Source organism: Myotis nattereri, assembly GCF_964212035.1.
Source record: "Myotis nattereri genome assembly, chromosome: 3".
NCBI classification, from domain to species: Eukaryota; Metazoa; Chordata; class Mammalia; order Chiroptera; family Vespertilionidae; genus Myotis; species Myotis nattereri.
Genome location: NC_138077.1, coordinates 60,158,948 through 60,183,085, shown reverse-complemented (window position 1 = coordinate 60,183,085; position 24,138 = coordinate 60,158,948). Strand labels below are relative to the sequence as shown.

General features: G+C 41.5%; 1 protein-coding gene across 4 annotated transcripts in view; it reads right to left on the bottom strand.

The window, feature by feature from the left end:
* GSK3B (glycogen synthase kinase 3 beta) overlaps nucleotides 1-24,138 on the bottom strand; it is a 176,349-nt gene that overhangs the window by 89,886 nt on the left and 62,325 nt on the right. For all 4 annotated transcript variants that reach the window (XM_081086889.1, XM_081086888.1, XM_081086887.1 and 1 more), the window contains one exon: nucleotides 10,045-10,128. In XM_081086889.1, the coding sequence (XP_080943015.1) occupies nucleotides 10,045-10,128 (84 nt within the window). The remainder of the gene's footprint in view (nucleotides 1-10,044; nucleotides 10,129-24,138) is intronic.

Sequence of the window (24,138 nt, the reverse complement as noted above, 5' to 3'; positions counted from 1 at the left end):
CAAGCCACACCCACCAGCCAATCAGAGCAACTATATGCAAATTAACCCAACCAAGATGGTGGCTGGCAGCCACGGAGCTGGAGCAAGCAGGAGGCTTGGTTGCCCTGGTGATGGAGGAAGCCAAGCTTCCCGCGTGCCCTGGCCGGCTGTAGCCTCTGCTCAAGGCAACAAAGTTTCAATTATAGAAGATAAATAACTCCCAGATACCTGCTTCCAGCCAGCCTCCACTGGGAGCTTGGGTAGCTGGGGGCCGTGGCCAGCCTGCAAACAGCCATCAGCCCCTCACCCAGGACGGCAACACCCTCATGGGGTGAGGGTCCCCGCTGAGGGGCTTGGCCAGCCTGAAAACGGCCCTCAACCCCTCACCCAGGCTGGCCAGGCACCCCAGTGGGGACCCCCACCCTGAAGGGGCTGTGGCCAGTCTGCAAACAGCCATCAGCCCTTCATCCAGGCTGGCCAGGCACCCCAGGGGGGACCCCCACCCTGAAGGGGCTGTGGCCAGCCTGCAAACAGCCATCAGCCCTTGACCCAGGCTGACCACACCCTCATGGGGTGAGGGTCCCCGATGGAGGCTTGGCCAGCCTGAAAACAGCCATCAGCCACTCACCCAGGCTGGCCAGGCATTCCAGCAGGGACCCCCACCCTGAAGGGGGTGTGGCCAGTCTGAAAACGTCCCTCAGCCTCTCACCCAGGCTGGCCAGGCACCCCAGCGGGACCCCCACCTTATCCGGGACACCTTTCAGGGCAAACCAGCCGGCACCCACCTGTGCACCAGGCCTCTATCCTATATAATAAAAGGGTAATATGCAAATTGACCCTAACAGCAGAACGACTGGGAAGTACTGGTCACTATGACACACACTGACCACCAGGGGGCGGACGCACAATGCAGGAGCTGCCCCCTGGTGGTCAGTGCACTCCCACAGAGGGACTCTGCTCAGCCACAAGCCAAGCTGATGGCTGCCAGTACTGCGGTGGTGCTGGGAGCCTCTCCCGCCTCATCAGCAGTGCTATGGATGTCCGACTGCAGCTTAGGCCTGCTTCCCGCTGGCAATTGGACATTCCCCAAGGGCTCCCGGGCTGCCAGAGGGATGTCTGACTGCCAGCTTAGACCCAAACCCCCAGGGAGTGGGCCTAAGCCAGCAGGTGGTCCTCCCCTGAGGGATCCCAGACTGCGAGACGACACAAGCTGGGCTGAGGGACCCACCGAGTGCACAAATTTTTGTGCATTGGGCCTCTAGTAACATAATAATGTGGCAGCCTAAACTGAATCATGAAAGAGAAAAAAGATGTTAGGTAAAAACTAAGAAAATCTGAATAAACTATGGACTTCAGTTAATAATAATGTATCATTGTGGTTCATTAATTGTAACAAATGTACCATACTAATATATGATAACAATACATGAATCTAGGTGCAGTATCTATGCATCCTATATAATAAAAGCATAATATGCTAAGTGTCTGGTCACCCAGTTGGCCATTCAACCAATCAAAGTGTAATATGCTAATGATATGCTAAGGCTGCTCAACCACTCGCTATGACGTGCACTGACCACCAGGGGCAGGCAGTTGACTGGTCAATAGTCGCTATCATGTGCACTGACCACCAGGGGGCAGACACTCTGACTGATGGGTTAGCTGGCTGCTGGGGTCCGGCCGATCGGGACTGAGCGAGACAGGTTGGACATGCCCTGGAGCCCTCCCGTGGTCCCTCCCTGGCCGGCAAACCTCCCGCGTCCCTCCCTGGCCCAAATCTTGCACCGGTAGGGTCCCTTGGTCTGGCTTGCACCCTTTCACAATCCAGAACCCCTAGGGGGTGGCAGAGAGCTGGTTTTGGCCCAATCCTGCAGGCCAGGTGGAGGAACCCCACTGGTGCATGAATTTGTGCACCGGGCCTCTAGTACAGAGATAAAAAGCCATATTTTTGCGAAAGAGGATGATCATGTTCTAAAATAATGTGTATGCTATTACATTAACATCTGATATATGTACTCATATAGGCACATGGGAAATTTACCTCTATGGAGAGGGATATGGGTATTTAGAAAGTTAAAAAAAAACTATTTTATTTTTATTTATTATCCTGTTGTTTTTTACACAATATGCAAGTAATAGTATTTTAGTTTCACAAAATATTAAAAATAACATGAAAACAAAGTTGCTAATTGATATTCAAAAGAAACTCCTAAATTCAAATTTTCAGGCAGATTATACTTATTATCTTATTTGCTATAACACTGACAATTTATAAAGAAGTCTTGATAATTCATCCACCTCGAGTTCTGCATTACATGTACATTCTTCCCTAGATCACACTCCACTGAAAATACTGAAACCCAAATATTTCTAGCTACAAATACAAGCCAGTGCTCTTTACTTTTCAGAACAGATTAACCCCTACCCTTTCCTCTCCAGCAGTATTGGCAAACAGGCATAATCAAGCACTGCATTCCTATCCCTGATCCCAGAGCAGTGAAAGGTACAATCTTCCCCTTCTGCACACAGCCCTCCACACAGTTACCATCAATAAAATAAGTTGATATGAGGAATAAAATCAACTTGCCATTCTTGCTATTTAAATTGTCTCATATAAGTACAGGGAAAGTTTTATTTAAGGAAGGCTACCTCTTCATTATTCAAGTAATCAATCTGACAGCAGTTCTCAACCTGTGGGTCATGACTCCTTTGGGGGTCAAATGACCGTTTCACAGGGGTCGCCTAAATACATCCTGCATATCAGATATTTACATTACGATTTATAACAGTAGCAAAATTACAGTTATGAAGTAGCAACGAAAATAATTTTATGGTTGGGGGTCACCACAACATGAGGAACTGTATTAAAGGGCCGCGGCATTAGGAAGGTTGAGAACCACTGATCTATGATGAACCATAGATAAAATATTACTGAGTAACATTAAAGAAATTTTTCTTAAAGACTATTAATTGATTTAATAAAATGTAAGGCTCCTGTAAAGGCAGTATGGTTTACATACTACGTACATCTTTTAGAGGCCTGGGGTTCTACAGAGGTGAACAAGGAAGGCAAAGTCAGCTGGTGCTATGCCCCAGTTTCAAGTAGAGCAACTTTCCTTTCTATCTGTATTTAGAACAGGGGTTCTTTATAAAATTTCATTAAGGGGAGATGGGGTATCTACTGCCACATATCAATACTGGGAAAAAAAACTATTCTATATGATACTTAGAATTCATAAAAATCTTATAAGCCCAGTCTTTCAAAACATTCAAAAATCCCATTTTTCTCTGATCAAGGAGAAAGTGTTACTACTCTGTATTAAATCAGAGTTAGTAAAACCTATTGGGTAACCTAGAGTATACTAATTGACTACATGTTGCTTTAGTTACTATAGCAAACATTAATGATTCCAACCAGCAGACTACGACTAATTAGGTGACATCTTTAGTCTCTGTCCTAACTTAACTCCTCCTTCTTCTAGTTATACTAGCTACTCTTTCACCCAAGTAGGCTAAAAACTGATTTATAATCCCTAAAGAAAAAGTCTTTAAAATGATAGAGTGGGGTACAATAAAGAGGTCACCAAAATAGATAAAACCATTCAAACTATGATCAATAGAAATATTTGCCGAATATTAAAGCAATCCTACTTTAATTTCATCCAGAGCTAAAAAAGTACTTATGGACAAAAATTATGATGAGTCCGCCGGCCAGCATGGTTCAGTGGTTAAGCCTATGAACCAGGAGGTTACAGCCCGATTCCCAGTCAGGACACATGCCTGGGTTCTGGGCTCCATCCCCAGTAGGGGGCATGCGGGAGGCAGCCAACCAGTGATTCTCTCTCATCATTGATGTTTCCTTCTCTCTCTCCCTCTCTCTGAAAATAAAAAGATAGTTTTAAAAAATTATGATGAGACCCTGGGATAGTTTAGTTGCAATTCTGAAATTAAAAATAATAATGGGAGAATAGTTAAGTGTATTATGTAATGTAAGAACTCAATAGCCTATTATATAACCAACAACTACAAATACTAAGAGGCAACAAGGGAATAATTGTAAGACCTTGAATAGTTAATAAGTTTATAAATAACTATAAACTTAAAACCCTAATATGCAAATAAGTTTATAAATAAACGAATTTGTGCACCTTGAAAGGAACTGTGGGCCTCAAGGCTGCAGTGGGTGCAGGGGTGGGTCTCAGCCCATCCTCCATGCCCCCGCTCGGCCCCTCCCACTGCAGCCCCCTGGTTCTGCCAGCCCCGCTCGCACCCACTGACGGCGCAGAGCCATTGGGGCCAGCACCGTCAGCGGGTGTGAGCGGTGGCTCTGGCGCTGGCAGCGGGAGCAAGCAGTGGGGCTGTTGCCGGCAGCGGGTGTGAGAGGCAGCTGCTGGTCCCAATCACTCCTCAGGAGCAGGAGGAGGTGGAGAAGCCCTGAGGGGCAATCGGCGCCGGCAGCAGGTGAGAGCAAGCGGGGCCAGGCACTGACAGCGGGTGCGAGCACCCGGCGGGACCGCAGTGCGTGGAAGCAAAGAATTTTCAGTAACTACCAGAGACTCTCCTCAATGACAATGACTGGCGCCCCTCCCTGGTCTGGTGCCCCCATTCACCTGCTCCACCATCCCGCCGCGGCCAATGCCCACCATGTTCCGCGCTCTGCTACCTGCCATGGTCTGCATGTGCCCCCTGGTGGTCAGTGCACATTATAGCAACTGGCTGTTCGGTTTTTCCGCCATTCGGTCTATTTGCATATTAGGGTTTTATATATGTGTACTAGTGGGCCGTTGCTCGCACAATAGGCCTTCCTTCCCCTGGCTGCTGGCACTGGTTTTCCTCCGGCACCCGGGACCCCGGCCTTTGGTCTGGCCGCAGCAGCGATGCTTTGCTTCTCTGCTCCGGCTGCTCCTAGCCCTTCTTTTTTTTTTTTTTCCAGCTCCTTGAGCGGAGCCCAGGACGGGCTGGAAGCCTGAGTAGCCCCTGGCGACCCAGGCCCCCAGCCACTCCTTGAGTGAAGTCCAGGGCTGGCGGGAAGTTTGGCTTCCTCCGTCACCGGGAGCAACCCAAGCCTCCTGCTTGCTCCAGCTCCGTGGCGCCCACCATCTTCAATCGTCTTCAGTCTTCATGCTGCGCCTGCATATGCAAATTAACTGCCATCTTTGTTGGGTTAATTTGCATAGTTACTCTGATTGGCCGGTGGGCATAGCAGAGTGACACTAATTTGTGTGTTTCTCTTTTATTAGTGTAAATAGATTATTCCTACAAAAAATGTAAAACATGTATATGGAATAAAACATGTAGAACTGAAGTAAAAAGTCAGGCTAGTGAGTGAAAACTTTTTCTTCTTTAAATTTTTCGAAGAAGAAGGAAGAAGGAAGAAGGAAGAAGGAAGAAGGAAGAAGGAAGAAGGAAGAAGGAAGAAGGAAGAAGGAAGAAGGAAGAAGGAAGAAGGAAGAAGGAAGAAGGAAGAAGGAAGAAGGAAGAAGGAAGAAGGAAGAAGGAAGAAGGAGAAGAAGAAGAAGAAGAAGAAGAAGAAGAAGAAGAAGAAGAAGAAGAAGAAGAAGAAGAAGAAGAAGAAGGGGAAGAAGAAGAAAGGAAGGGAGAAGGGGGGAGAAGGGGGGAGAAGGGGGAGAAGGGGGGAGGAGGAGGAGGAGGAGGAGGAGGAGGAGGAGGAGGAGGAGGAGGAGGAGGAGGAGGAGGAGGAGAAGAAGAAGAAGAAGAAGAAGAAGAAGAAGAAGAAGAAGAAGAAGAAGAAGAAGAAGAAGAAGAAGAAGAAAGTAGTAGAGTCTCAGAGAAAAGAGATACCAAGGGAGAGAATGAGGAGGCTGAGGACAGATGAGAACCCATACAAGGATTTAGAAAGGATTAGATAGTCAGAAAAAGTTTGAAATGGGTAGAAACCCAACAAAGGAGAGGTACAGAAGCCCACAGAAAAAGGTTGACAGATTTATACTGGAAATAACCAACAGAGAGAGGGAGATGGGGTAGGAGAGAGAGACAAAGCCAGGTAGCCAGAGTTAACGGGGGAGAGAAGGATCTGAGGTGTTAGATAGATGAAGAAAGAGGGAGAGAAAGATAGAGATCAGAGCCAAAAGTGAAGGGGACAGAAACCCAGAATGTAGACAGAGACAGAAGAGAAAGGAGAGAAAAAGCTTAGAAAAAGAGGTAGAAAATGACAGAGAGTCAATGATGAAATGAGAGTACAAAATACTCCTATATACATCTGAACTCTTCCATGGAATCTAAGTCTATCATCCTTATAATCCTGAGACATTGAATCCTTCTCTTATCCTCACAATTCCCTCTGCTTAATCCCCTATTTACATCCTCAAGCCTTCCCTTTAGGCTCATGTTCTTAATCTACCCAGAGATTTCCCTGAGCTTTCTGAAATTCCCAAAAGAAACTCTATTTCATAGGGTTTCAAACCCCAGTCTCTTCATAAAGGTTTCTTTATTACTGCCTTACCATTGACTAAACCTGGATCCCACCCAAAGGTACTGACTTCCTTGCAGCTCTCTCAAATGAAGACTGTTCTCACCCTTCACATATTCTAGGACCAGAAGGCAATACTGCAAACTGCTGGCTCTTGGCTGTCCTGGCCTCAAACAACATCCCTTCTCCCTCCTTCCCAAACTCCCAAGAGATCTACCACATGACCCTACCTACCCAGTCTTGTGACTATCATCCCTTCATTTAGCTCCCCCAACCCCCACCTATGAATTCATACATGCACCTGTTTACTGGGCATCTCTATTTGCATGTCTCAGAGGCATCTCAAACTATTTATCATTTCCTCCCACAAACTCTTCTAATATATACACATAAGCAATACATAATGCTTCTGTTAGTAAAATAACTACCTAATATAGGACTGCCACATTCAGAGATAAGAATTTCATAAGACATTAGGTACCATTCTAAACAGAAATTCTGAGTTCACTCTCAGTAACCTACTCTTGGGCAGTTAGACTAATAACAAATCTGAGCTCTCAACCCTAGAGCAGAACTCATCTCTTATTAGTTTTCTAGCTAGTCTCTTGAGTGATATGTTGGTCCTGCCATAACAATTAGAATAAAGGAAGTGGAGATCATGAGTAGGCCAAGAAGACATTATCCTTTTGGTGGCTGGAATATTATGGGAGGTACTAAACCTGTGTATTTCTGCACATCTTCAGAAAATCTTACTTTCTTTTGACAAGAAAGGTTCATCATTTTCAGCAATAATCATTTTTCTTTCTTTCTTTCTATTTCTTAAATGGCGCTATCCCAAAACTAAGAGATGTCTTTCTTTTACTTTGGAAAATTTACAATACTCAAGAGAAAGTTCTGAGATAAATAAAATACTAGAAAGTGTATTTCTTTTTTATAATTTTATTAGAGGTTCTCTGTCCTCTGACTAATCTCCCTTAATGACTTCTCAATTGCTCTTTATCTGTAAGATTTTAAGATAAATAACCAGCTCTGCACAGAGCAGGGAGGAAAATCATCCTCTGGGATAGACAGATAATGGTCAGTCCATTGTAACTCCCCAGGCAGGATTAAGTGACAGCAAGGGCAGACTGTGATGGGGCTTCCACCAAACCAAAACCAGACAGTTACGTCTTTAAGTGCCATCACAGATACAGCCTTACATTAGAAAGTTTTTATATTCTTCCCTTGCTCTTTAGCTTAATAAGAGTTCAGTGAGTTAATATTTGTAAAGCACTGAAAGAGGACATGTCACATAGGGAAAACAATATAAATTAAGTAGTCAAGAGAAAATGTTTAGGGGCCTGTAAGGAGACCTTTGCAAATGAATCTGCATGCAATCCAGAGGTTCATGGAACAAACAATTCCGACATTTACTTTCCTCCCTGGGGTATCATAATGTCTAGCATCTAATAACAAAAAGCCATGAGGATGCAAAATTCCATTATAAGAGTGCTTCGAACATAACAGATGCTCCATAATTTTATTTGGGAAGGAACAGGAAAAAGTAAAGACATGCCAAAACAGATAAAATTAAAGACATAACAGGCAGTTTGCTAGATTGAAAAAAAAAAAAAAAAAAAGGCATGAATCAAGTAATTGGCTTTAGAAACAAAAGAGCTCAAATACTTATAAGGATTTATAGTCCCTAATATGAGCAGAGGCAATCATTCAGACTTAATGGCAAGGGTGCATGTGAAAAACAAGAGCCACTAAAGAACCAATTTGGCCCTAGCCAGTTTGGCTCAATGGATAGAGCATCATCCTGTGGACTGGAGGGTACCAGGTTCGATTCTGGTCAAGGGCATATGACCGGGTTGCGGGCTTGATCCCCAGTAGGGGGTGTGCAGGAGGCAGCTGATTAATGATTCTCTCTCATCATCATTGATGTTTCTATCTCTCCTTTCCTCTTTGGAATCAATAAAAAAAAAAAAATGAGATTTCTTTAAAAGAAAAAAAAAGAACCATTTGGTTGTTAAAATATTACGCCCCCCCTCATCCCCCCCACCCCCCTTCTGCCCCCCCCCCCCCCACACACCAATTATATATCATAATCCTGGCTAAAGATATAGATATCTTCCATATTATAGGCTCTATTGTGAAAAAAAGAATTTCTAAGAAAATAATCGAAATAAAATTTAATGGAAAATAATTAAACATGTGTACATTGGGAAATAGGTATGTGAAGTAAAAAGTACACTGGGCTAGAAATCAAGAGGCTTTATGGATTTAAGGACTTAAGAAAGTATATGCATATCTGAGGTCCAAAATATCAAATTAATTTATCCGAAGTCATATTTATTTAGCCAAAAAGATCAAGTGGTTTGTTATTTGTCTTGCCCGCTCCTTCCCGCCCCCCCACCCCACCCCCCCCACCAAACCAGTGAAGAAAAAAATGATGTAAGAAAACAACTGAATTTGGGAAGAAGGGACAGTGAACAGATAGGAAAAGACCACAGTAAAATAGAAGAAAGTGATTTTCTATGCTGCCAACTCTATTGAGTACAATGACATTAGTTACTACGTCTTCTGACAAGAAAGGCCAAGGGAAGGGGGAGGAGGGAGGGATTCACAGCATAAAATCTTCCTTAATTATCCTTTGCTTTTACAGAATTAAATGTGACCATAAATACTGACCACTTAACGGGGGTGAGGAATCTTTTTTCTGCCAAGGGCTATTTAGATATTTATAACATCATTCCAGGGCCATACAAAATTATCAACTTAAAAATTAGCCTGCTATATTGAGTCAAACATTTAATTAACTCACCCTTAATGCCTTGGCAGGGCCAGACCAAATGACTTTGGGGACCTTATATGGCCCTCGGGCCAGACAGTCCCTACCCCAGACTTACAACAAGAACTGAAATATTGCCGAAACCGGTTTGGCTCAGTGGATGGAGCGTCGGCCTGCGGACTGGGGGGTCCCAGGTTCGATTCCGGTCAAGGGCATGTACCTGGGTTGCGGGCACATCCCCAGTAGGAGATGTGCAGGAGGCAGCTGATCAATGGTTTCTCTCTCATCGATGTTTCTAGCTCTCTATCTCTCTCCCTTCCTCTCTATAAAAAATCAATAAAATATATTTTAAAAAAAAAAAAAAAAAAAAAAAAAAAAAAAAAAAAAAAAAAAAAGAACTGAAATATTATACATTCTCCAACTTTTCCCTAGCCAGGAATAGGCTAAACTTGCCTCTCAATGTTTAAGTCTCATTCTGGTCCTACTGAAGTGTCCCTCCTTTCCCTTCCCCTCCAATACTTCAACTTCTCAAAATGACATCATTTTCTTCCCTCCAATAAAGAGATGAACTAACATGGGACTCCAGAAGCACATAAATAACATAAAAGGCTTTAAAATAAATTTGCTTTAGAACTAAAGGCAGAAGTTTAAAAAAGGGAGAAAATTTTTAAAAATTCATTCCGTTCATTAACATTTTCCTGATATAATCAATGAACATATCTTGAGCTCAGAATCACTAGGGCTGCATTTTGGAATTCTTCCATTCAATTAGCAAAACTGTTTTACTTGGGTAAGGGGGATTATTTCTAAATGAATAACAAGACTATCACAATATTGAGTACACATTTTCTGCAAGACCTACCTTCTCACCACTTGAGTAGAAGAAATAACGCAATCGGACTATGTTACAGTGATCTAGCTTTCTCATGATTTGGAGCTCTCGGTTCTGAAAAGAAAACAGAAAAAAATATTTTTTAAAGGATAACCGCTATTCATCATATTGACTAACATTTCTGAAATAACAAACATTACAAACAGTAGGCTATAGATATTTTACCAAAAAGTATGGTCTATAGATCAGTGCTGACCTGTAAAGTATTTATTACCAGTCCATGAACTATTTACTACTGCTCTGCAAATGAAATTAAAAGTGTTTAAAATCTTTTATAGCAATTTGACAGAATAATTTGTATTAATGCATCTTATAATAAAAAGTGGGGTCTATATTCTGTATTTCTTAAAATTTCATTTTTGTAGTAATTCATTTGTATTGTATTTTACAAAAATATCAGTCCTCAATGAACTGAAAATTTTAAAAACTGAAAATTTTAAAATTTTGTGGTACTTTACCACAAAAAGCTTGAAAAGCACTGGTCTCTAATATATATATATATATGAGATATCTGAAATGAGTTATTACTGCTGTAATTTTTATAACTATAATAAAAATCAAGCATTACAACAAACAAATAAATTTGGGTGCAAAGAAAACTCTTACAATCCCTACTATTTTCTAAGATACAGTGAAAAATCTGAGGATTAACCCCATTAGAAAGGTTTATTTGCTAAGTTTTAGAGAGTTAAAATATGCTATACTAGATACTGTACAGTACTGATAAATTTATAGACCACACAAGTAATTTTCCCTTCGGGAAACTTCAAAGTTATGCTCATTCTTCATGGAAAGAAAACATGAAATAATATGATGACTTCCTAACACCATAAATTTTGCAGTATTAATCTGAAGAGTACATATTAACAATATACTTGGGCTGTCAGAATCTATACTAATAAAAGGGAAATATGCTAATTAGACCAGGTCGACTAGACATTTTCTGGTCGTCTGGTCCTCCTTCCAGACAAAGCCACGGTGGCGGGGGCCGAGGCAGAGGCGGTTAGGGGTGATCAGGCCAGCAGGCAGAGTGGTTAGGGGCAATCAGGCCGGCAGGCAAAGGGGTTAGGAGTGATCAGGCCAGCAGGCAGAGGTGGTTAGGGGCGATCGGGCAGGCAGGCAGAGTGGTTCAGGGCAATTAGGCAGGAAGACGAGCAGTTAGGAGCCAGCTGTCCTGGATTGCGGAGGGATGTCTCCCAGATTGGAGAGGGTGCAGGCCAGGCTGAGGGGACGCCCCCCACCCCATGCACGAATTTTGTGCATCGGGCCTCTAGTCAGTTAATAAAAACTAAATTACATAACAGAGAAAGAATACCAAATTACCAGTTATGTAGACAGAAAATATAAAGTTTTCAGTTACAATAATGATTTAGAACAGAACATAAACATAAAATACACGCCTGGAAATCTGGAAGGGAAATGCTATTATGGTTAGGGGAAAAAGTCAAAAAAAGAGGAGTGGGAGAGGACGAGCTGAATAAGCAGAACTGTCCTAGAGCAGAGTGGGCTCCAGTTCTTAGAAGGAGGTAGCAGAAAGAAGTGAATGTTCCTCCTCTCCAATAAGTTATTCTGATTGTTCTCTCAGGGAAACAGGAAACTCAAGAAGACTCTTCTGTCCCTTTAAACTCACTAAGAGAGCTGGCTTTATGTGTACAGTGATATTTAAAATTCTTTTATAAGACATCAATCATTCATATCATTACTTCTTATAAAACATTTATAGCTGAAGCAATAATCAAACTTAGTACAGTGTAACTGCTTTAACAAAGATAATGACTAAAGTCAGACTTTTTTGACTGTTTCAGAGGATACAGAAAACTACCAATTTCAAAATTGTGTCCATTTCCATTCCAAATGGAAGCTATTTATGAAAGTATATCTATACTTTGCCAATTCGCATCTAGGTACATAGTTTTGTGGGAGAACTACGAGTAGGCTAAGTTTCACTCCTCTCATGATATATGGATGCTAAGATTGACATTTTTTTTAAACATAGCCAACCAACTGTGTTAAAATAAGCTATTTATTTTTCCACACTCATTAGCCAATGTCACAGAGAACTATTAAATGTCCAGATAACATAAGTTGTATAAAAATAGTACATAAGTGAAGCAAGTACATGGACCTAAATATTCACCTACCCTTATTCTTCTGTTCATATTCTACTCTTTTAAAAAGGAGGCTTACATTTTCTCATTTTAAAATTCCCTAAAAGATCCAAAACATAAAATTCATAGAGGAATATTTATAGGTATATTAATCAAGCCAATATTAGGCAAACAAAGTTCATGCCTAAAATGTATTTAAATATACAACTATGCCAAGCCTAGACACTTTTACAGAATCATTCTTTATTAGTTCACTAAGGACATACGAATTCTATAGAAAACACTGTTATTCTACAAATATAGTGCACCTATTCTGTGTCAGGCATCATTCACAATATAAAGTGAACAAGACTAACAAAGTTCCTGCCCTCATCGAACTTACTACAGTCTATGGATGACAGGAAGGCATAAACAATATATTTTCACTTAAAAAGGACAAAGAATAATAGAAAAAAGGAAGTCAGAGCAGACCTCAAAAATGAGATAAAATCTGAACACAAATCTGAATGATATGAAGATGAGAACCATGTGAAGATATAAGAGAAGAGCATTGCACTGCAGTTATAGGAAACTCCAAATGTAAATACCTAGAGGTGGGCTTGGCATATCTAAAAAAAAATAGCTTGAAAGGTAAGGTAGCATGCTAAGTAAAGGGAAAATGGTAGGAGATAAGTTCAGAGAAATAGGCAAGGGGGTGGGATATGTCCTATAAACTCATAAATCATGATAAGAAACTAAATTTAAATTTCACACTAAATGTAAAGAAAAGCCAATGATGTTTTGACCAGGAAAATGTCATAATCTGATTTATCTTTAATACTGAGACTGTATGTAGAAGCTGGGGCTGAATATAGGCACCTGGGGGCCATCTGTTCTTTGGGGACATAAAGCAAGGGGATCCAATGGTATATCTATTACCTAGGAAGGAAGTTAGAAGAAAAAAAAACAGTCATAGGTATAAGGAGTAGTGTATCACATGAGAAGTCAATGAAGTAGAATGAAAAACAGAAGAACATGTTATCTTAGAAGCCAAGTAAAAAAAGAGTTTTCAGAAAAAGGGAGTAACCATTTACTATGTCAAAAGCTACTGAAATGTTAAGGTGAAAGCAGAAAACAGATGTGGATATGGCAAATGCAGGATGCCAGTGACTCTTACAAGAGTGATTTTGGTAAAATGGTTGTGACAAAAGCCTGACTACAGTGATTTAAAGTGGGACTGGGAGACAGGAGGAAAGGACTAACAAGTTACAAAGTTCAAAAAGAGGTGAGATTTCCAGCTATGGCTGAATGAAGAGATCTTCCCCCAAATATCTAAAAAAAGGACTACATTATAGAAAACAACAATTTCAGAGCTCTGGAAATCATCCAAATGCAACAACAAGTTGAGAAGCATTTATTCATGAAAAGCTGCTAGATACTGGAATTAGACAGTGCGGGCCAGTAGCCTTCTTGCCAGGGAATATTACCACCCAGCTCAAACAATTTGGGTAGTTACTTTTACCACGGCAAGGTTGGTCATCAAAACCAGGAATTCTGCTTCTAGACAGGGCTATCATCACTTAAAACAGAGAGGAAAAACCCATTTCCAGTGGCACTGGCAGTAAAAATAGCAAATCTGACAGGAAACAAAGTAAAAAAAGTCCACAGCTCTGCTACCCTTGACGATGCAATTTCAGCTGGGGAAAATGACAGACTGGCAGAACATTAAGAAATTTAACAGGGAGACCCTGGAAGTAAGAGAGACATAAAGGGGCTAAATCAGCTCTCCACATATCCCTGGCTCAGAAGCTGTACACACACAGGCAGGTGAGACCTACGAGGGCCTTGTAGAAAGCGGAGGTCCAACTACTGGAATTTTGAATGTACTTTGCAATGCATGTACAAGATCATCAAAAAACAGTGGAAGCTTTATGAACTCAAGATGTTTGAATACAATCTCTAACCAATACCCAGCTGACCACTAAGCTATGCAGACAAAGAGTCAACCCCTAAGAAGGCTATAAAATAAAAATTAGAATAAAAATTTTAACACAGAATTCAGAGCCTTTGAACTGTGGAGGAGAAATACTATAGATTATATACAGGTAAGTCACAAAAATAAAGAAAAACCCCAGGAGGATTTTTAAAAATCAGAATCCAGAATTGCTACAATATATTATTTAAAATGTCCAATTGTCCAAAAAAATGGTGGGACATGCAAACAATAGGAAAAGACCTATAATCAGGTCGTTTTGTTTCTTTAAAGCAGTCAATAGAAACTGACTCTGGGTAGACACAGCTGTTGGACTTGGCAGACAGGAGTCCAAAGCAGATATTAAGTTCAAAGAACATAAAAACTGTAACACTTCTGAAGAAAAAATAGGAGGTAAGCTTCTTGACAATGATCTTGGCAATGATTCTTTAGATTTGATATCAAAAGCAAAGGTGTCAAAAGCAAAAAGTAAAGTGAGATTCCATCAAATTAAAAAGCTTTTGATATCAAAGAAAAGCATCAACAAAATGAAAAGGCAACCTACTAAATGGGAGAAAATATTTGCAAATCATATTTCAAATCGTGTCTGATAATGGGTTAATATGCAAAATATATAAAGAATTTGTATAACTTTAATAGCAAAAAAAAAAACCCCCAAACCCATTAAACACAAACAAGCCATTAAAAAATGGGCAAAGGACCTGAATAGACATGTTTCCAAAGAACACATACAAATAGCCAATAGGTACATGAAAAAGTGCTCAACATCACTAATGATCAGGGATCTGCAAATAAAAACCACAATGAGATAACATATTACAACTGTTACAATGGCTATCATAAAAAGGATCAGAGATAACATATTGACAAGGATGTAGAGAAAAGAGAACCCTTGTGCACTGTTAGTGGGAATGTAAATTGTTGCAACTATTATAGAAAACAGTACGAAAATTCCTCAAAATATTAAAACCAGAACTACCATATGATCTAGCAATGACACTTCTGAGTATATGTATGAAAGAAATGAAATCACTTTGTTGAAGAGAAACTTGTACTCCCATATTCACTGCAGCATTATTCACAATTCACAAGACATGAAAACAACCTAAATGACCAAGACAGATGAATGTAGAACCTGTGATGTGATATATGATGTGATGTGGTCATGTGCTGTAATGCTTAATGACAGGAATACATTCTGAGAAATGTACTGTTAGGCAATTTTGTCATGGAAACATCATAGAGTTTATTTACACTCAGTTAGATGGTATAGCCTTTTACTGTAATTGTTTGTACTATATTTTTATATGACTTGCAGAGTAATAAGTTTGTTTATACCAGTATCACTACAAACACTTGAGTAATGCATTGTGCACAATATCACTAGAAAACTTTCAGCTCCATTATTATTTTATGAGACCATATCACCATCCTATATGTGGTCTATCATTGACCAAAAAGTCATTATGCAGTAAATGACTGTGTGTGTGTGTGTGTGTGTGTGTGTGTGTGTGTGTATTATTCAAACATGAGAATAAAGGACATCCTGCCATTTGCAACAATATGGATGGAACCTGAATACACTAAATGAAATAAGTCAGACAGAGTAAAACAAATACTGTATGATATTACTTCTCTGTTGAATCTAAGAAAGCTGAACTCATACAAACTAGAAGGGCAGTTTGTATGAGTTCAGCTGAGGGTGGGGGCAAGGGGGAGATGTTGGTCAAAGAGTACACATTTCTAGTTATAACGTGAATAAATTCTGAGTATCTCATATACAGTATGGGGACTATGGTTAAAAATGCTGTACTCCGTATTTAAAAGTTGCTAAGAGAGTGGGTCTTAAATGTTCTCACCACAAGAAAAGGGTAATTAGTTAATTAATTACAAGATGTAACGTGTTAGTTGATGCTTTGGTGGAAATCATTTTGCAATATACAAGGATATCAAATCAACATGTTACACACCTTAAACTTATATAATATTATATGCCAGTTATATTACTAAATTTTTTAAAATATAAGATATAAATATAATTATGTTCAAAGACTTAAAAGAAATCCTGTTAAAAATTAAAGAAAAAATATAATGACAATTACATAATAGAAAATTTCCATAAAGAAATATTAATTTTTAAAACCTGTAAATACTATAGTTGATAAGCATAACAGAAGTAAAAGATTCACTATGAGATTATGATTTAAGATGGCATTAAAAAAAATCTCTGAACTTTAGAGAAATAAAAATTATCCAACTGAAAGGACAAAGAGGGGAGAAAAAGACTGCAGAGAAATGAACAGAGCCTCAGATACCTGCTGTAGGGTAACATCACATTTACCAACTATGTATAAAGGCCATATCAGACAAAAAGAGGAAAAAAGAGAAAAAAATATTTGAAAAAATAATTCCTGAAAACTTCCAAAATTTGATGAAAAACACTAACCTACTGAACCATACAGCTTAATGAGCCCCAAAAAGGATAAACACAAAGAGATTCACATCTAGGTATATCACATCTGAATTGAGCTGCAAAGAAAAAAAATCATGAAAGCAGTAACAAAACAAAAAATAGATTCATCACATACCTGAGAAAAACAATACAATTAACAGCTGGCTAATTATCAGAACAATTGAGGTCAAAAGGCAATAAAAATATTTAAAATGCTGAAAGAAAAAAAAAAAAACACCTGTCAACCAAGAATGCTGTATGTAGAAAAATTATTCTGTGAACATGAAAGGAAATATGGACATTCCCAGATTTTAAAAAAGATGGAGAATATTCTACAGTAGAAGACCTGTCTTTAAGGAATACTAAAACAAGTCTCTCAGGCTAAAAGGAAATGACACCGGAAGGTAATTCAAATCCATGAGGAGAAATGAGAGCACCAGAAATGGTAAATATAAATGAGAAGATGTAAAAGAATGTATATATTCTTCTTTCCTTTTCTTAATTTCATGAAAAACATAAACTGTATAAAGCAGTTATGATAATAGTATATTATTAGGTTTATAACAAACAGCTACAATACATCCTATATAATCCTATATAATAAAAGGCTAATATGCAAACAGACCAAACGGCTGAACGACTGGTTGCTATGAGGCACACTGACCACCAGGGGGCAGTCAGTGCCTCCTCAATGCAGGAGCTGCCCCCTGGTGGTCAGTGCACTCCCACAGGGGGAGCGCCGCTCAGCCAGAAGCCGTGAGCTGGGCTCACGGCTGGCACAGAGGCCATGGCAAGAGCCTCTCCTGCCTCCATGGCAGCGCTAAGGATGTCCAACTGAAGGCTTAGGCCTGCTCCCCACTCCTCACGGGGAGCGGGCCTAAGCCATCAGTCGGACATCCCCTGAGGGCTCCCAGACTGCAAGAGGGTACAGGACGGGCTGAGGGGCACCCCCTCCCCCGAGTGCATGAATTTTGTGCCTTGGGCCTCTAGTATGACAATAATAGCAAAAAGAATAAAGGAAAAATAAAGTTATATTAGAGAAAAAGTGCTATATATTTTACTGGAATTAAGTCAGTATAACCTAAAGCAGACTAATAAACTGAAATGCATATTTTAATTCCTAAAGCAGCCACTAAGAAAATTTAATATTAAAAATCAACACTGAACCTAAAATGGTACACTAAAAAAGATCTGTTAAACAACAAAGAAGGCAATAAATGAGAATAGAGGAACAAAAACAACTTAAGGAGAGAAAACAAGGAGCAATATGCCACAGGTAATACCAACCATTTAAAGAACTAAACAAAATGTGAATAAGCATACAAAGACAGAAACTGTCAGGCTGGATAAGAAAGAAAGCTCCAATTATATTCTCTCTAGAGTAGACATACTTTAGATTCAAAGACACAATTGCTTAGAAGTATAAGGGTGAGAAAAGATGACATACAAAGAGCAACCAAGAGATGTGGACCAGCAATGTTATTAGCGGACAAAGTAAATTTAAAGGGACAGAAATATCACCATTTTCCTAGAGGATAAAGCCTCATCACTTCATAATCTAGACCCTCCTTATCAACTTAATCTTATCTTCCATTGATGACCAATGTGATTATAACTAGATTCCACTTCTCACTCTTTCTGAATATATTATTTCATTCTCAAGTCTAAGCCACTGATCACACCATCCCTGGAATGTCTCCATGCTCCCTTTGCGGCAGTTGGACATCCCCCGACGGCTCCCGGACTGCAAGAGGGCGCAGACTGGGCTGAGGGATGTCCCCTCGCCCCGTGCACAAATTTTGTGCACAGGGCCTCTAGTTGCATTATAGTCATTGTAAAGAAATACACACACACACAGGCGCACACACAAAACTTGTTCAACTAGTTTACCACAAGTGCCTTAAGAGCAAAAGCTGAATTTTGTATCTTTCTGTATCACCTACAGAGCTCTGAAAGTGGGTTACTTTGTCTTTCACAAAATAAATTTCGTTTCTGCAATTCTACCTTAAAACTTGCTGTAAACCAGTATTACCCAAACTGTGGGTCCCAGTCAATCAGCACTGAGAAGCCAGAGGGGAAGGAAAAAGAACAAAGCAGAATAGAACTTTAAACACAGTAAAAGTACAGATTTTTTCATTAAACTTCTTTTATTTTTCCATGCACTGGGCTGCAATGTAAAATGTATTCTTTTACTATAGGACCATGGTTAAAAATTTGAAATCCATTGAAAACCTATTTATAAAGGCAATTTTTTTCTGATATAGAAAAGATAAAGTACATGTAAACTATATTCTTACTAATCATTCTGATCTAAAAAACAAAATAACTACTCAAGATGTAATAACTATCACATCAGTAAAAGAAAACCTGAGAGGCACATTTAAAAAAAAAAAATCCTTTTGGTTTTAACCCATAACCATTAACATATAACATATATCTCCCTCTAAACCAGACATGGAGACTGTTGTTCATTCTTACATTATTTGACAACTCACACTTATAGAAAAAAGGGAAAGGGGAAAAAATTCCTTCTAGATGCTAAAAGCCTGGAGAAGGAATCCCCAAAAGGGTACTTCATGTACCCTTATGCAAAGTTCAATAAAGGAAAAGTGAACTTTTAGGTGAAGTAACAACCAGCAAGCTTAATACTGTGGGTGTATGGGTAGGCAGCACATGGCTATAATTTTTTCTTCTTTGCCAAATTTCACTCTGCCAAAAGATCTTTCCCCCCACTACAGAAAGCTCCATTTTCATAAAATCTAGCAAAGTAGGGTCCACTTCACAACTTTTGCTTATAGGACTATTTTCCCAAAATACATTTTCTTCAAAAAATGAAAATTATCCAAAATTCCACCATCTATCCTTAGTAATCATACTAGAATTGAAAGTGTTTAATTTATGTCTAAATCTTTGATTCCACAGTAAATTTAGACACCCCTTAAGACCCTACAGTAACTGGATAGAATATCACCTCAAAATAACTCCATTTATACAAAAAAACTAGGGGCCCGGTGCACGAAATTCGTGCACTGGGTGTGTGTGTGTGTGTGCTGGGGGTGAGTGTCCCTCAGCCCAGTCTGCCCCCTCTCACATACTGGGAGCCCTCAGGCGTTGACCCCCATCACCCTCCAATTGCAGGATCGGCCCCTTGCCCAGGCCTGATGCCTCTGACAGAGGTGTCAGGCCTGGGCAGGGGACCCTCATTTCCCCCATCACTGGTTCTACCCCCAGCCCCCTCCGAATGCTGGCTCTGCCCCTTGCCCAGGCCTGATGCCTCGGCCAGAGGCGTAGACCCCCATCACCCTCCGATCGCCTGATCGGCCCCTTGCCCAGGCCTGACGCCTCCGCCAGAGGTGTCAGGCTTAGACAGGAGACCACCATCTCCCCCCGATCACTGGCTCTGGCCCCCACCCAGGCCTGAGGCCTCTCGCCCAGGAATCATGCCTGGGCAGGGGACCCTCATTTCCCCCCATCACTGGTTCTGCCCCCAGCCCAGGCCTGATGCCTCTGACCCAGGCTTCAGGCCTGGGCAAGGGGACCATCATATCCCCCCAATCCCCGGCTCCGCCCCCCACCCAGGCCTGATGCCTCGGCCAGAGGAGTTGACCCTCATCACCCTCCGATCACCAATCACCGGATCGGCCCCTTGACCAGGCCTGAGGCCTCCGGCAGAGGTGTCAGGCCTGGGCAGGGGACTCCCAGCTCCCCGCAGTTGCAGGCTCCGCCCCTGCCCAGGCCTAACGCCTCTGGCTGAGGCGTCCGGCTCGGGCAGTGGGGACCCGCAGCTGCAGCGGCCCCGCGATCGTGGGCTCCGCTTTAGGCCCAGGCAAGGGACCCCTAGCTCCTGGGACTGCCAGCTTCGACCGTGCCCAGCTCCCATCGCTGGCTCCACCCCTACTTCCTGCTATCACTGGCCAGAGCGGCAAAGGTGCCTGATTCTCCGATCATGGCTGGGGGGCAGGGCAAAGGCGGCCCCAGGGCCGCCTTTGCCCTGCCCCCCAGCTCTTAGCTCCACCCTGGGTTTCCGATCACTGTCAGTGGCAGGGGGCTTCTTCCTGCTTTCCCTTTCGCCTCCCTGCATTGTGCCTACATATGCAAATTAACCGCCATCTTGTTGGCAGTTAACTGCCAATCTTAGTTGGCAGTTAACTGCCAATCATAGTTGGCAGTTAATTTGCATATAGCCGTGATTAGCCAATGAAAAGGGTATCGTCGTACGCCAATTACTATTTTTCTCTTTTATTAGTGTAGATAATTTGAAGCCAACTATAGGTCAGAACCATGGCTCTAAGTAGACAAAAATTCATAGTCCTTAAAAGTTCCTATTTTTAATATGCAAGCAAACTCAACAGTTACAATACAATGTGAAAAGTCTATCTCACTCAAAAAGTGCTATATATAAACTAGAGGCCCGATGCACAAAATTCATACACTTGGGGGTGAGGGGTGTCCCTCAGCCTGGCCTGTGCGCTCTGGCAGTTTGGGACCCCTCTGGTAGTTCAGGACCCCTGGGGGGATTAGGCCCGACCCCTGCAGTCAGACATCCCTCTCATAGTCTGGGGCTCTCGCAGTCTGGGACCCCACGCTCCTTACCGCCCACCTACAGCAGAGGCGGGAGAGGCTCCCGCCACCACCACTGCGCTCACCAGCCATGAGTCTGGCTTCTGGCTGAGTGGCGGTCCCCCTGTGGGAGTGCACTTACTACTAGGGGGCAGCTCCTGCCTTGAGCGTCTGCCCCCTGATGGTCAGTGCAAATCACAGCAACTGGTCATCCCGCCATTTGGCTAATTTGCATGTTAGGGTTTTATTATATAGGATGGGGACAAGAGCTAAAAAAAATTTTTTTTGCTTAGGGGTCAGGTAAAAAGTCTTAAATACAGTGCTAAAAAGGCATAGAAGTCACTGATGTATTCACTGATTATTCTAAGCAAGAGATTTGTTTTGGGTATAAAAAAAAGTAAAGAGGGGGAAGAGGAATCAGTGAAAATGAAAGGAAGAGAATGGCTTTGAGAGGCAGAAAAACAGTTATTTGATCACCTACTGCTATTGGTTTGGTAACTGCAAGGAGAGGAGTAATGACTATCAAGCTTCTGACTCGTGATTATTAACATGGCAATAGAATTCACTGACCTAGGAAACTATTTTGGAAGCAGGAAGGGTTGAGTTCAGTTTGGGACACATTCAATTTGAAATGACTGGGAGACAAGAAATGAAAAGGTCTAGAAAGCAATCTGATAATCTTATTCGCTAACAAGAGGTCTGAAAGGTTCTTGAAGCCATAGGAGTTGGTAAAATAAGTCTGTAAAATAAGAAAAGAAGTGGCCAGATGCTCCAGCAGCAGAAAAATCTATATAAAGGACTCTTAAAAGAAACTTCAGGTAGTATAACCTAGACATATTTTTGATGAGGGTGCCAAGAAAACTCAGTAAGAATAATCTTTTCAACAAATATAGCTTGCAAAAGCCCCTTGGGCCCTTTACATCAGACATACAAATTAATTCTAAAGGGATCATAGACCTAAATGTAAGAGCTTTAAACTATAAAACTCTTGAAAGAAATAATAAATCTTTGTACCTTTAGTTAGACAAAGATTTTTAGGTATAACACCAATAGCACAAACAACAAAAGAAAAATAGATAAACTAGACTTTATCAAAACAAAAAAACATTTGTGCTTCAAAGGGCACTATCAACAAAGAGGAGAGATAACCCATAGACTGGAGAAAACATAATATAAGATATATCTAATAGAGATCTGTATCCAAAATAAATAATTCTATTCAACAATTAAAAGACAAATCAATTTTAAAATGATAAAAGGAAGAACTTATAGTCTTCAGTCCAGCATGTAAGGAGCTGGGATCCAAGTAATCCCTCGCATCTTCACAACAAGCAAAGAGCCGAACAAACTGGAAATCAATAATTCTTCTTAAATCCAGCAGAGAAGTGAGGTCACAGGGCAAACCACTGTCCTAACAAGAAATAGAATGGCATATATACCGAACCACAGCTTACTGAAACAAAAGTCCAGGGGCTCTTGCCTAGGAAGCCAGTACCAGTGCAGGAAAACTTGAACAGTAACTGATGCAGAGGCAGTGTGAACAAGTTCAAGAGTTAAGAACTCCAGGAGAGAACCACACTTTTCTCAGTTTTACCTTGAAGAGTTCTACTAGATTTTCAGTGAAGATCTCAGAAAAATCTGCTAGAAGATGGCTGAGGAAAAAGTAATCATTTTAGGCGCTTTCTGTTCTCTGTAACACCTGACTCAAAGAAAACTATTCTACCAGAACTAACTGAACTGAGGGAAAGGATACCCAATTCTACACTTCTCTAGACTTCCAAATAAGGGGAGGAAAATGCCCAAATCCAACCTCATCTAGCTTTCCATGTGGAAGTAGGGAATTATAGAACTACAGACACCTTTAGCCTTTGTCTCACCTAATTGGGGGGTGGTAGGGTGAGGGACAAAAAATTTGAGAAGCTCTAACCAAAGAACTTATATGCATACTAGAGGCCCAGTGCACGAAATTTGTGAAAAGGGGGGTGAGGACGGGGGGGGGGGGTACCTCAACCCAACCTGCACCCTCTCCAATCTGGGACCCCTCGTGGGATGTCCAACTGTAAACTGGCAGTCGGACATCCCTTTCACAATCCGGGACTGCTAGCTCCTAACCACTTGCCTGCCTACCTACCTGAATGCCCCTAACCACTTCTGCCTGCCAACCTTATCACCCCCTGCCAGCCTGATTGACGCCTAATTGCTCCCCTGCTGGCCTGATCACCTCCAACTGCCTTCCCCTGCCAACCTGATCGCAACAACTGCCCTCCCCTGCCAGCCTGATTGCCCCTAACTGCCCTCCCCTGCCGGCCTGATCACCCACAACTGTCCTCCCCTGCCGGCCTGATCACCCACAACTGCCCTCCCCTGCCATGACTCACCTCCTCCACTGGGACCCGCCTTCTCCGCGCAAGGCAGCGGAGATGCCGGGACCGGCCTCCTCCACACCACGCAGACCTCACCGTGCGGAGTGGCCACTGGGCCCCAACTCCGCTGTGTGTGTGGCCATCTTGTGGCAGCCATCATGTGACAACGTCACACGAGGGCGTGACGCCACCTAGGCTTTTGTTATATAAGATATGTATTGCCCATGGACACAGACAATAGGGTGGTGAAGACCTGAGGTGGGGTGGGAATTGGGTAGAGGGGAAGTCATGGGGGATAAAAGAGGGACATCTGTAATACTCTCAACAACAAAGATTTTAAAAAAGGAACAACAACAAAATATCTACAGTACGTCCCTTACCACCACATAAATAGGGTCCTCTATGAAAACATGTAAACACAATGGAAAGAAATGCATGTCTCAGACTTTATCTAAAAAGAATTCTCTTGGGAAATATAAAGACAAGAAGAGAGACAAAATAAAAAGACACCAGAGGAAACTGTAGCTTCTGACACCTCTATAGGCAAACAAATATAGTTTATATCCTGCCAGATACACACAAAACCTCACACTAAAGACCTATTTATCT